This window comes from Vicia villosa, linkage group LG7 (assembly GCF_029867415.1).
Source record: "Vicia villosa cultivar HV-30 ecotype Madison, WI linkage group LG7, Vvil1.0, whole genome shotgun sequence".
Taxonomy (NCBI): domain Eukaryota; kingdom Viridiplantae; phylum Streptophyta; class Magnoliopsida; order Fabales; family Fabaceae; genus Vicia; species Vicia villosa.
The window spans coordinates 74,113,500-74,127,051 of NC_081186.1; the positions used below are offsets into that span (position 1 = coordinate 74,113,500).

General features: G+C 30.7%; 3 protein-coding genes across 6 annotated transcripts; 1 reads left to right on the forward strand and 2 right to left on the reverse strand.

The window, feature by feature from the left end:
- Positions 1 to 3,446: 3,446 nt before the first annotated feature.
- Positions 3,447 to 5,670, reverse strand: LOC131617460 (expansin-A8-like). Its single transcript, XM_058888745.1, has 3 exons — positions 5,472 to 5,670; positions 4,999 to 5,296; positions 3,447 to 3,837 (listed from the first exon to the last, which is right to left on the reverse strand). The coding sequence occupies exons 1-3, from the start codon at positions 5,605 to 5,607 to the stop codon at positions 3,534 to 3,536; spliced, it is 738 nt and encodes a 245-aa protein (XP_058744728.1). The 5' UTR covers positions 5,608 to 5,670; the 3' UTR covers positions 3,447 to 3,533.
- A 3,940-nt stretch (positions 5,671 to 9,610) lies between these two features.
- Positions 9,611 to 13,234, reverse strand: LOC131620829 (uncharacterized). 4 transcript variants are annotated; one of them, XM_058892008.1, is made up of 4 exons: positions 13,216 to 13,234; positions 11,237 to 11,317; positions 10,980 to 11,148; positions 9,611 to 10,017 (listed from the first exon to the last, which is right to left on the reverse strand). In XM_058892008.1, the coding sequence occupies exons 2-4, from the start codon at positions 11,294 to 11,296 to the stop codon at positions 9,821 to 9,823; spliced, it is 426 nt and encodes a 141-aa protein (XP_058747991.1). In that variant the 5' UTR covers positions 11,297 to 11,317; positions 13,216 to 13,234; the 3' UTR covers positions 9,611 to 9,820. The 4 variants fall into 4 exon arrangements, with proteins under 4 accessions (XP_058747991.1, XP_058747990.1, XP_058747987.1 ...); XM_058892007.1 differs by lacking the exon at positions 13,216 to 13,234 and adding an exon at positions 13,029 to 13,099; XM_058892004.1 differs by lacking the exon at positions 13,216 to 13,234 and adding an exon at positions 11,619 to 11,742.
- Positions 12,408 to 12,842, forward strand: LOC131619343 (uncharacterized). Its single transcript, XM_058890451.1, has one exon. The coding sequence runs from the start codon at positions 12,408 to 12,410 to the stop codon at positions 12,840 to 12,842; it is 435 nt and encodes a 144-aa protein (XP_058746434.1).
- Positions 13,235 to 13,552: the final 318 nt, after the last annotated feature.

Sequence of the window (13,552 nt, forward strand, 5' to 3'; positions counted from 1 at the left end):
CTGTAACAAATGCCATGTGTATAAACCATGGTAAGTCTCAGATATCACATCAACAAGAGCTATAGACATTGCATGATATTGATCAGTAAAGATAGTCTTTGATTTTATTTTTTTTGCTATTTTCTTGTAAGAATGTATCAAATAACCATTTAAATGATTCAATTATCTCACATAAAATAATGCTTGAACAAAAACGATTGAGCTCCTATGATGGTTGAAACCATAAAATAGAGCAAGTGACCTATTAGCATGATTGACACAATAGGAACCATAAACCATAAGGGTTGATCTAATGGTGAAAGTTTGAGTCTTGAGAGTGTGTTCCTTTCAAGGTTCCATGTTCGAATCCTATTAGGTGCTAACAATTCTTGTGTTGGGCCAGTCCATACATAACTTTGATCTTGCTTTAAACAAGACCCCTTTCCCCTCGCTAGTGGATGATAGAATTGGTCCTCTTGAAATAGTCGGTCGTAAGATCGGATACCAAGATTTTAAAAAAACCAATAAACAACTTGGATGACCTTATTGAGAGTGCAACACAATCAATTAAAAGAAAAATAAAAACAAAGTAATATAAGATACCTATAAAATCTCAATGTAACAATAACGAAAAGATCAACGCCCATTATATAATAACACAAAAACACAATGATATAAAAAAAGAAAAATAGAAAGAAAATACACAAACAAACTGTAATATAGAAAAAGAAAAGAAGGAAGGAGAAAATTAGAAATATGCAATAATGATGATTTTACTACTACAACAATATATACATAGTGACAGTGATCAAAGATGTGACACCAATGAAGTTTGACGACGGCGACGAAACTAAACAACAAAGAAAACAGACGGTGATAACGAAGTTCAACTGTGATGGTAATGACAATCAAAGACACAGTGATGATTACTAAGTTTCATTATGATAAAAAGATGAAATGCACAATGATGAAGAAAATGAAAGAGAATCAACATAATGGTTAGTTTCATATTTAAACACTTTGTTATGTTTTTTTTTAAATAAAAAAATACAATATTGAACATGTGACATGAAACAAATATTTAGATTGATCAAATAAATTATAACTGTTGAAAGAGAAGAGATGTGCTATATATATATATATATATATATATATATATATATATATATATATATATATATATATATATATATATATATATATATATATATATATATATATATATATATATATATATATATATATATATATATATATATATATATACACACCAACAATGTGACACCGTAGGATTTACACCTTATTTATTAAACTTCACTAGTCAGAGACCCGTGCTTCTGCACGGGTGATTTTTTTTCTGGTGTAGTATTTTTGTAATGATATGAATAATATAAATAAAAGGAATTATAAGCAATATGCATAATTAAAAGGAATTGTTTTACTTGAATAGAGTTAGAGTTTTATTGATTGCTTTGTTATACTCCCAATTCTTTGAAAACCGAATATCCATAGGAATCGTTTTGAAATTTGAAAATAAATACTTTAGTTTTCAAATAAAAGTCATTATTGTTTAAAATAAAATAGGCATTGTATTGAAAGTGACCCTTAAGATTAAACATTATTATCGTATTCATGTGCTAATTTTGTGTGTAATAAAGAACCATATAAAAAAGGACATGTGAGTTGGAGAAAAAAATAAAATTTTAACAAATGCAAATGTAAAATTTTAAATATAAATGAAAAATATGAAATAATTTACTTAATTGTAAATTTAACAATAATTATATAGAAAACAATGATCCACAAAAAAATGTTTAAGATAGGTTAAGAACACAATAGCAAAATTGGGTCAGGTAATTTAATAATTGACGATCCAACAACAATTAAAAGAAAATGATATAGATCACTATGGTTTAATTATAAATGAAAAATGATCATATAAATTCAATTATATTAAATAATCATATAAAAAATACAATAAGATGGAGATAACAAAATGAAATATTAACATTTAAAAATAAAAATTATCTCTCAATTAATAGTAATTGTTGATTAAAATAAAATAGCTACTATGTTGATAATGACCCGTGAAATAAAAAAATAATTTGATGCGATATTAAATATATTTAAAAACAAATGTAAAATAAACAATAATCATGGAAATTTAATTGTATTAAATAATGATAAAAAATCGTGAGATGGAGAAAAAAAATAAAAATAAAGATATTATCTCTCAAATAAAGACAATGATTGATTAAAATAAAATAGACATTATGTTGATAGTGACCCGTGAGATAATAAATAAATAAATAAATAAATAGAGAAAAAATTAAAATGAAAGTAAGAAAGTGTGAAATAATGTGAGAGAAATTTGAAATTTTAATTAAGATAGAGAAAATGTGTAATGATCGATTAAAAAAAATTAAATATTGAGTTGATAGTGGCCTGTGAAATAATTAAATATTTTTGGGAATAATAATTAAATGATCGATTATTAATATTTTTTGCGATAATAGATAAATGTTGAAAAATTAAAATGAAAGTATGGAAAAATGAAATGCGAAAGAAATTTGAAATTTTTAGTAAGATTAAAATTTAAAAATAGATTATTAATATTTTTTGTGATAATATATAAATTAAGAAAAATTAAAATGAAAGTAAGAAAGTGTGGGAAAATGAAATGTAAAAGAAATTTAAATATGACTTCCATCATCCATGACTTACATGTGATGTCAACATTCATGCAATAAAGTTGTAAGGAAAATGTTATTTAATTCGGACCAATGAAAAGCTAACACTTGGTGCATCCATTCAATAAAGTTGAAAGAGTGAATACTTAATTTGTTAGTTACAAAAATAACCTTTTATTAGTGCAAATAAATTTTGGTGAAAGGGTAATTTAGGCAATTTGGTCAATCTATTATTAATGAATAGATGAATGAAAGGGTAATTTAGGCAATTTGGTCAATCTATTATTAATGAATAGATAGTAGAATAGTAGATAGTAGATAGTAGATAGTAGATAATAAATAGATAGTAGATTGCAAGGGAGGCACACATTCCAATTCATACGTATGTAATAAAAAAAGAAAAAAAAATAGATGGAATAGTATAAATAGATTGAGTATATGCCAAAATGTGGTATAAGCCTATAATTTTTCTTATTGAAATGCATAAAACACTTATTGCCACAAAATTAGGGTTTCATATATTACTCTTTAGAAGACAACATCACCATTAAATTTTTTAATTATATTTTTAAATAAAAGTATTATTTTTGTTTTTTGATCATATGTCATGAAAAAACATTTATTAAATTATAAATTGTTTCAGAATACTAATACTTTTATATATTTATTCATCACTCTTTTTTTAATTTATTTTCTTATACAATAAATAAAAAATAATTTAATATAATAACTAATACTTTATTTACTTTTAAACAACATTAATATTTATGAGAATTTCAAAACGAGTATTAAGAAAAACAAAATAAACAACTTGGCTTTAATTAATACTTACAAACTTTAACCTACCCCACATTTTTCAAAAATCTAAAACTGACCCCCTTGAAAGGTTTGACCAAATTGCCAATTAGCTGGTGCCACGTTATAGCTTGTCACAATTCTACCGTCACCAGTGGTGACTTTAAAAGAGAGGCTTTGTTCATTGAGATAGGAATTGCTCTGCCAATTTTGGCCCCAATTTCTTGACATTGGTTGCCAACTAGTTTTGGACCCTTTGATTGACACTGCATGGGCATCTCCTGCACCCGCGACGTTGGTGATCAAAACCAAGTTGAAGTAAGAGTGACCATTGATTGTGAATCTTATTCCTCCCTTTTTTATACATGACACTCTTCCATCATCACCAAATAATAAGAGAAAAATAACTTAGTAAATTGGTAGAAATGAGAGTAATAATGATAATTCATAATTATAATAAATATAATTGAATTAATTTTTATCATAAAAATCAGATATTTTTTACGTGCAATTTTAAAGAATAATTTATTAAATTTGAAATACCATAAAAAATATATTTAGATGAGATATTTTGACGAAATAATATAATCTTTTGAGAGAACTTAAAATAATTTGGATAAAATTAATTATTTGAACAAAAAATAGAAAAATTATTAAAATAATTAAAACTTATTAAATATTTTGTTAAAAATTCATAATTATAACAAATATAATTGAATTAGTTTTTTATCATAAAAATCAGATATTTTCTACGTGCAATTTTAAAGAATAATTTATTAAATTTGAAATACCATAAGAAATATATTTAGATGAAACATTTTGACGAAATAATATAATCTTTTGAGAGAACTTAAAATGATTTAGATAAAATTAATTATTTGAACAAAAAATAGAAAAATTATTAAAATAATAAAAATTTATTAAATATTTTGTGCAAATTAGATTTAATGATTTTGAAATGACACATAAAATTAAAGGATTTGAAATTCCTCTCATATTTTATAGAATATGAATGTCAAATTGAATAAATAAATATTTTTTAAATTTTGCAAGTTGGTCCCTGCAATTTCCAAAATGTACAAATTGACCCTTAAGATTTTCCAAATATTACAAATTAATCTTGAATATTTTTCAAATTTTACAAAAGGGTTCTTTTAAATTTTTACAAATTGTAAATTTGACCCAATTTTTCAAAATCCCAAAATTTTAAATTTATAGAAATAACCAAAAAAAACTTTAACAATGAATAATTATAATAGTCTATTCAAATAAAACAATCTAAAAATAAATGAATTTTAATTAAATTATTTAAAATTTTAGTTTCGTTAAAAACTTAACGCATTCAAACACACTTTAATGGACGACAAAGCTCTTTCTCAATTTTTTTTTTTGACAGTGTTGCATTAATCTGATATATTGGTTATTCAGTTTATTTAAATTTTATATTTATTTTTATAATAGGATAAGGGGGATTAACATATTTATATAGAAGCTAGAAAACATTGCCAAATTGATGATTTTCACTTTCACATACCTTCTAAAAGCAATAGGCACAATTCCAGCTTTATATTGAGCAATTTGAAGAAATGCTGGTTCTGCCATATCAAAGTGTTGCAGTGGAGGATTACACCAACCACCATTACTATTTGGTGGACAAAAATTTGTGGCAGTAACAACAATGGTGCTAGCTTTGCACCATCTTGAGTCACTAACACACTTCATTTCATAGCAAGCTCCACAGCTTAAACCATTGTTGAACAAAGCTGTGCTTAGTGCTGCAGTGTTAGTTCCATATCCTTGATTGTACAAATTTCCATAACCACATGCACCTCCTACATACATCCATCAAACAAAACTATAATTTATTCATTTTAAAATTATTATAAATATCGACGTATCAGTATCGGTGTCGTGTTTTCGGTGTTAGTATTTTATAGATAATGAACACAATCATCTAAGTTAATTCTCCAACAATTAAACCGATATTTCAAAAGATTTAAAACTCACCCATTGTGGCGGCAGCATTGCCGCCGCCATAGAATGTTGCATGACCATTCTGCCAACCAACATAGTTGGCAGTGACCCCATGAAAATACATTTCAATGAACAGAAAAAACATAACAACTAGCAAAGTAGATGACATTGAATGTTTTTCTTTGTTAGACAGGGCAATGTATAGTTTTGTTTGTTTTGATGTGATGTTGAAGGCAATTAAGGGTCCTCTATTTATAAGCATCATTTAGTGACTAAAACATGCACATACATTGGTGGGGCTTTTTCCTTAAAGGCATAAAAAAAGTGTAGAATCACAGTGCACATGCGCTGGTTCTTGTTGGGATTCCTAACAGAAAATCTTTTAGTCTAGACCCCTGCACATGCATACCCCAACCAACCATCTTTCTTCATTACTTTAGGAGTTTATATCATCTTTCTCTCTTCTAAAAAATTGTTAAGAGCTAAGAAATTTTTAGGTGGAATTTGGACGCTGAGTTAGTTATGCTAATTAGACCGTTAAATCAAAATAAGACGGATTACATTTTCATTTCATTGAATAAGTTCACATACATTTTCAGAAAATCATGATTAGAAAATACTAATTAGTGACGATAAAATCGCGTGAATCAAAATGAGACGGCTCATATGTCCATTTTAGTATTCGAGCTGAAATGAAACTTGCGTTTATTCCGTCTAGACGTTTAATTCGACAATCACATGCGAGATTGTGTAAATGTTTGGAATCCAAATCCCTTGTTTTAAAATTGTACTCAGTATGACATTTGAGACTAGTGTAGGATAAGGTCTTAATTAAGGAAATAATATATAAACTTATAGTAGTATTATCTTATCATGTGAAAGAGTATCTATCTATCTGTGCAATCAAAAGCAGGAGCAACAAACAGCATTTGCATCATATATGCTCAACTTTTTCAACATGTAAAGGATCATAATATCTGTTATTTTCACTAATTTGGCACGTAGACAAGATTCCAACAGCAAGGTTAATAACTATGCGGTTCATGAATATATTTAAAGTGCTGGAATGATAATCTAATGCTTCTGTTACAAAGATTAATTGTGTATAGATGGCCCTATGGTATTCCCACGCGTGTGAAAAGAATAATCATTGCTTGTTAACTTATCTTTTTGTCAATTAGATAATGTGGAAATTAGTTTTTGGATAATATTCCACTTGATTAGTATTCATGTAACTTGACAACCAATATGCGTTTGGGTAAGCCAGGAATGGGGTCTTACAATTTGTTGTCACTCGGATCTTTAATATAAGAAAAAATTTACTTTTCAACTTTACTGAAGAATCAATTTATTTAGACTATACGAACCAAATATATTAATTATTCAATGAATTTAAAAAATAAATTTTTTCTTATATTAAGGAATACAATTACAATGGGAGAAATTAACCTTCTAATGAGGTAATTATATCTTACTAGACAGTGCTTACTGCCAACCAATAACTAAAAACCATATCTTCAACAGTCCCTTGCAAATTGGAAGGTGTTTACAACGCTTCCAATTTGAAATGAGCAATACAAAACATATCAAATCAAAGAAGAATACAATGACAGACGCCGGAAAAACATCGACTAAAATCAAATTCATAACGACAAGAGTTTAATTATCAAGCACAAGAAATAACTAAAGGCTTAACCACTTGGAGAAAGCAACATCAACAAAGCCAATTAAGGCACAAATCTTAACAATCAAGAGCACACAACTACTCAAGACAGAAGCAAAACATCAAAACTTAACCATCATGCTAAACTATCATAGAAGGAAGCTAAAATCAAGCCATAAAAGGGTGAACAACAAAACAAAGTGAAGCACATACCAAAAACACTTGTTTTGCAAGATGATCTACAACCAAATAGTAACAGTAAACAACAAATCCTGAGGCAAATCCAACAAGAACCCAACTAGTGTAGTTAACTGGTGTAGCTGGAGGCATTTCAGATAATGCTCTTAAGAGCACGTGTATAGCACCAGCCAAGAAAAAAAACAGTTGATGGTTGAGTAATGTCCTAGATTCCAAATATTCTTTAAGGCCCTATCAAACCCCATACCACAGATGCAGGTGATAACAGATACACAATTGCTGAAGATGGCATGTTTCATACTTTTCATATCTCTGATGATTCCAACAGGAAGAGAAAATGAAACAGCAGCAGCACATGCTACCATCACACAAATGTAAGGAGGACATATTTATAAACCACAACCCAAAACAAACAGTGTTCCGTGCAGTACCAATAACAGTAAGAGCTAGTAAATCCATTTTCATGCACTCAATTAAAAGTGCTTCATACTCGATTGCAATAGCCAACAAATCAAGAGAACAAATCCACCAACTTGCAATTCCCACACAATGCTTTCTTAGTAGATATACAAGTAAAGTAACTATATTTCAAAAGGATGTGGCAACAAAATAGAGATAGGACACAGAATGGAAATCCAAAACTTGTTGCTTTGCTCATAACTAGCCATAATTGACAGAAGAAGAAGGTCCTGCTTTAGTGGCTTTCTATGGACTCATACATCTGGCAATTACCATAGATTTCCATTAAGAAATTGCAAACCAAGTTCAAAGACAGCATTAGGAATATGCAGTTCTAGTTTAAAAACAAACAATTACAAGCTACAATGTGCAACAACAACACCATCACAATTTTGGAGAAACCGGAAGTAAGAACTAAGAACTACACAATTTCCTCCATCAATCAGAAACAATTTTAAACATTATAGGAAAATAATTTCAAAACACCTTTAAACCTCAATGATGCAATCAGAAAACACAATAGAAGTATGCCAAGCAACATAGTCGGTGATACAAACACTACACTACTTAGTGACAACTAGAACTACCAGAAATTGCAGCACAACATCAAGATCCGCAGTGATACCCAGTTAGAACTTCCTGGATAAGTTAGCTCTAAGCCCACTGACCAACTTGAGCCACCTTAGAATAGCATTCATAAATCAAATTGCAGTCATTTTGTTAGTTTTTCATTTGTCTATTATTTTCAGTGATTTTTTTTCTGTATAAAACATCAAATAGGAGAGAACAATGAGGTCCAATTTGTTGTCTGGCCTCATTAGAAAGCAAGAAATTTCCTACATTCTTGATAAAGTCAATGATCGGGGTGCAGGTTGGAAGAGTAAGCTTCTTAAAAGAGCTGGGAAAGTGACCCTTGCCAAGTCTATCATCACTTCTATGCCAGTTTATTCTATGCAGAATATGTGGCTGTAAACAAATATTTGTCATCAGACTGACAGAAATGTGAGACTGTTCATTTGGGGTAGCAAATCTAGCCAATGGATGAATTGGTAAACACTTACTCTTAGAGATCAGGGAAATGAAAAGTTGGCAAGTTGGTTAGATAGTGGAGAAGTTACATGAGTTGGTTAGAGAGAATGGGGAAGTTACTCGTGAGGGGAGTATATGAGGTGTGTGAGAGGGATATAGTGGATTATTCATTATCATTTGTATTAGGAGAGGGATATGGTTGGGCAAAGGAAGGTTTCTTCTTCCTTTGAGGAGCTTTGCTTTGGGATCATAGGGAATTCCCTATAATAGTTTCTTTTTATCATTATTAATTTATTCCCTATAATAGTTTCTTTTTATCATTAATAATAATTTTCTCTTATCTCATGAATTGGGTTCCTATTCCTAACAGTCTTGGACTCTTGGTACTCATTATGCTAGAGCCACTAATATTTCTCTTCTTGGTGAGGATGTTTGGAACTCAATTCACAATCCTAATAAACTTTGGGTTCATTTGCTAACAAACTTCACCCCATGAGTTGGCCTAGTGGTGATGATTTGAGACTTGAGAGTGCGCTCCTCTCAAGGTTTTGGGTTCGAATCTCATTAGGTGTTAACAATTCATGTGTTGGGTCAGTCTATACAGAGCTTGGATCTTGCTTTAAATGGGGCCCCTGCAAGTGGACGGTGAGATTTGCCTCCTCAGATTAGTCGATCCTAGAGTCGGATGGCGACTTTTCCAAAAAAACTCACTATAATAAACAACAATCTAACCACCTTACAAACTCGTAATTGCACAACCAAACTACTTTTATTCTTTTAATATGTCACATTAGCATCATATCTATAACAAATTGCATATAGGTTAAGAAAATATGGCCAAGTAGGCAATGATCTTCATATAGACACATACCTCATTTGTATGGGAAAAACATGTTAGAAATTGATGAATCTCATCTCATATATTTGAATCTTAAAAAGTTTATCCGTAAGCAAATACATAGAGCAGATACAATAAAACAGAGTAGCAACTCTTACAAGACAGTCATAAAGAAAATTGGCCTTGGCCAACAATTTATTGACCCAGCAGCGCAACACGGTCCTTTTGTACTGAATGAGTTAGGATGATATCAAACAGCTCGCATCGAATAGGCATCTCTATCTCATAGAAGGGGTTCTTCAAAACATAGTCCGTATACAATTCGTATACAAATTTCAATAAACTTTCTATTTGTTGAGTGCCAGGCTCACATACTGCAAAAAACTTTGTCCCTGTTGGAGAGAAGAATGAATTATTATATGTTGTATCAAAATCTAAAATCTAAACAAAGGTATGGATGGGAAAATTATTATATAGTGCTTTAATTTCCCTTTGATATTAAAATCTAAACGAAGGGCCAAATAAGATGACAACACAACGGTAAAAATTGAAAATGCAACTTGTACAGCAACCAAACACCTAGAAATATCTAAACTATCGCGCGTTCATCATCTTATTGGACCCTAGGTTTGGGTCTAAGCCCAACAGTTAAGCTGCATAGAGAGAAGTTAGAGGAAGGGTTGCATTTATAGGGAGAAGGAGGTGAGTGAGGGATTTCATTGAGAAATATTGCTGAGTTGGTTAGGAAATATTGTTAAATTAGGAGTTCTTAAATTCTGGTTTACCCTTTTCACTTTGCATTTCCACCATTCTTAAATACAACTTTTCACTCTTACGAAAATTTTGGAGGGTTGGGTCTATATTTTATTATATATTTGTGATTTTTAAAAAAAAGAATACCATGATATATGATCATTCAACTATGTGAATTATAAATTTTCTAGTTTTATGCCTCAGTTAATTGAAAATAGTGATAATTGATCTATAAATTTTTTTAAAATATATATACAACTATGTCAAATATGAGCAGCTTCACCACAATGGGGATTAGCAGGGCATATCAAAACCTGGAAGATAATAACAAAACTCTCCAGGTGAAATTCCAATGCATCACAAATGAGTAAGACTTATTTCACAAAATACTCTCAAGAGCTTTGGAAATATTTATAATATTAAACCATCTGTCATTAAAACCTGGCTACCCTAAGTACTTGCAGAGCTACATAAAATTCAAATGTTCGTATCAGATATATGATATTTCAATCGTCAATATGCACATGATGCCTGGCCTTCATTCTTGATGTTATATTCACCATGTGAATTTGAAAATGAGTTATTCAATTTAAAATAATACCTGTTAGTGATTGGAAGCAATGAAGATCAAATGTGTCAGCTTGGAGTAGTTCAATTCCTGAACAACCTGACACGGGTGATAACTGCTGAGAGATGGCATGCATTGAATGCCATAAGCTAGCCACTCGTAAGGTATCATTGGTATCCATTCGTCCAGCTGATCCATAATCCTAAATATTAAAAAATTTTAAGACATTATAAATCATAGTTTCAAATCAAATAAAAAAAATTCAAATTCAGAGTAGCAAGCAATGGAACCTTATAGTAGATCAATCCACCAGACTTATTGATGATGTAAAGACTATAAATTGCTGCCATCTCAAAACCCTTTTCCCGAATCTGAAATCCCTAATTTGAACAATTGAACTTCATTAGAGTTCTATCGAAAAACTTGATGATACAAAGCAAGGAAAACATAATGTGTAATAATAAAATCGAGTTCTGATCTCCTACATAACTAGGTGGTTACTCGCGGCCAATGGCGGCCGTCGCGCGTCACTGTAGCGGCTGCCTCAGATGCATTTCACGAGAAGAAAAATGGAGATTTTTTGAAAAATAAAAATAAACAAAAATGGAGAAAGAAGATAGAAGAATTGGAGTAGAAAGAGGATGAAAGGTGAAGAAGAAATGAAAAACTCACAATACGAACTAGTGGCGGACTTGAATTACAGTGGCGACTTCGACGTTAAAGGACAGGGAAGATCTCAAACTTTGCAAGCTGAAATGAAGTAAAAATATTTTGTAAAATAAATATACATATTTAAATTTAAGAGTTAAAAGGTAGTTTTACACTCTCATCCATCTAGTCATCAATCTCCTATGTCATTAACGTTTTTTTAAATAAAAGAATATTTTAATTAAATATATGATGGTGATTGGTTGACAGTATAAAAATATTTTACAATGTCAATGTATGACCCATTTTCTTTATATGTAATTAGAATACACTAAAAACTAGATACACTAAAAATATTTCTCAAACCTAAACCTAATGTATCTCAAGTTGTTTCACCACACCTATCTCCTATTGTAAAAAATGTGATTGATATCCGCGAGCATTTTGAAAATGGAGAATAGTTTGAATTACGTGAAGACATGTTGCATTGGATTCGTACAGAGGCTACGAAACTAGGATTTGGTGTTGTGATTGGAAGGTCCGATAATCGTACGGCAAAAAAAAAATGCATTTGTGACTTTGACATGCGAAAGAAGTGGGAAATATATCCGTCGTATCCAAAAATAGAAATTCGACGACACCGGTTCACGAAAATGTGAATGCCCATTTAGGTTGCGTGGTTATCTTTTGGCAAATAACAAATGGAGATTTAATGTGATATGTGGTTTACACAACCACGATTTAAGTCAAAATTTGGTCGGTCATCTAATTGCATGTCGGCTTCTTTCGGATGAGAAGACGTGTGTTTCTGACATGACGTTGAGCTTAGTAACGCCCAAAAACATACTTGCATCCTTGAAGCGCAAAAGACCCGAGAATACATCAAATATCAAGCAAGTTTACAATAGGCGCTATCAATCCAAATTAGCGATTAGGAGGGATCAAACTGAGATGCAACCCCTCTTGAAACTTCTAAATGAAAACAATTATGTTTGTAGACACCGAAGAGGTGATGATGGGGTCACAATAAGATATATTTATGTGACTCATTCTGACTCTATTAAATTGTTCAATATGTTTCCCACCGTGCTCATAATTGATTCAAGGTATAAGACCAACAAGTACATGCTTCTATTGTTGAAAATTGTTGGTGTTACGTCGATTGAGAAGACGTATTCTATTAGTTTTACATTTCTAGAGTGCGAGAAAAAGGACAACTTTGCATGGGCTTTGGAGGTTTGTAGGTGAATGTTGAAGGATCAATAAGACACGTCGAAAGTCATTGTTACCGACCGAGATACAACATTAATGAATTCGGTTGCAACTGTATTTCCTACTTCTTACGCCTTACTTTGCGGCCTTACTTCTTACGCCTTACTTCTTACGCCTTACTTTGCGACCGAGATACAACATTAATGAGTTCTGATCTCCTACATAACTAGGTAGTTACTCGCGGCCAATGGCGGCCGTCGCGCGTCACTGTAGCGGCTGCCTCAGATGCATTTCACGAGAAGAAAAATGGAGATTTTTTGAAAAATTAAAATAAACAAAAATGGAGAAAGAAGATAGAAGAATTGGAGTAGAAAGAGGATGAAAGGTGAAGAAGAAATGAAAAACTCACAATACAAACTAGTGGGGGACTTGAATTACAGTGGCGACTTCGATGTTAGAGGACAGGGAAGATCTCAAACTTTGCAAGCTGAAATGAAGTAAAAATATTTTGTAAAATAAATATTTAAATTTAATTACAATACACTAAAAACCAGATATTTTTTTTTGGGAAATTCTTATTCCATCTTATAGTCTAAAAAAATTCTTTAAAATTCTGATTTTGCCCCCTTTATATCGAAAATATATTTTCCATTCGCACCATGTGACAAAATAGATTAAATATGGTCTACGCTCTCAAAATGTAAAAAATCATACCGAAGATATATTCCCGATTTAGAACCGTAAAT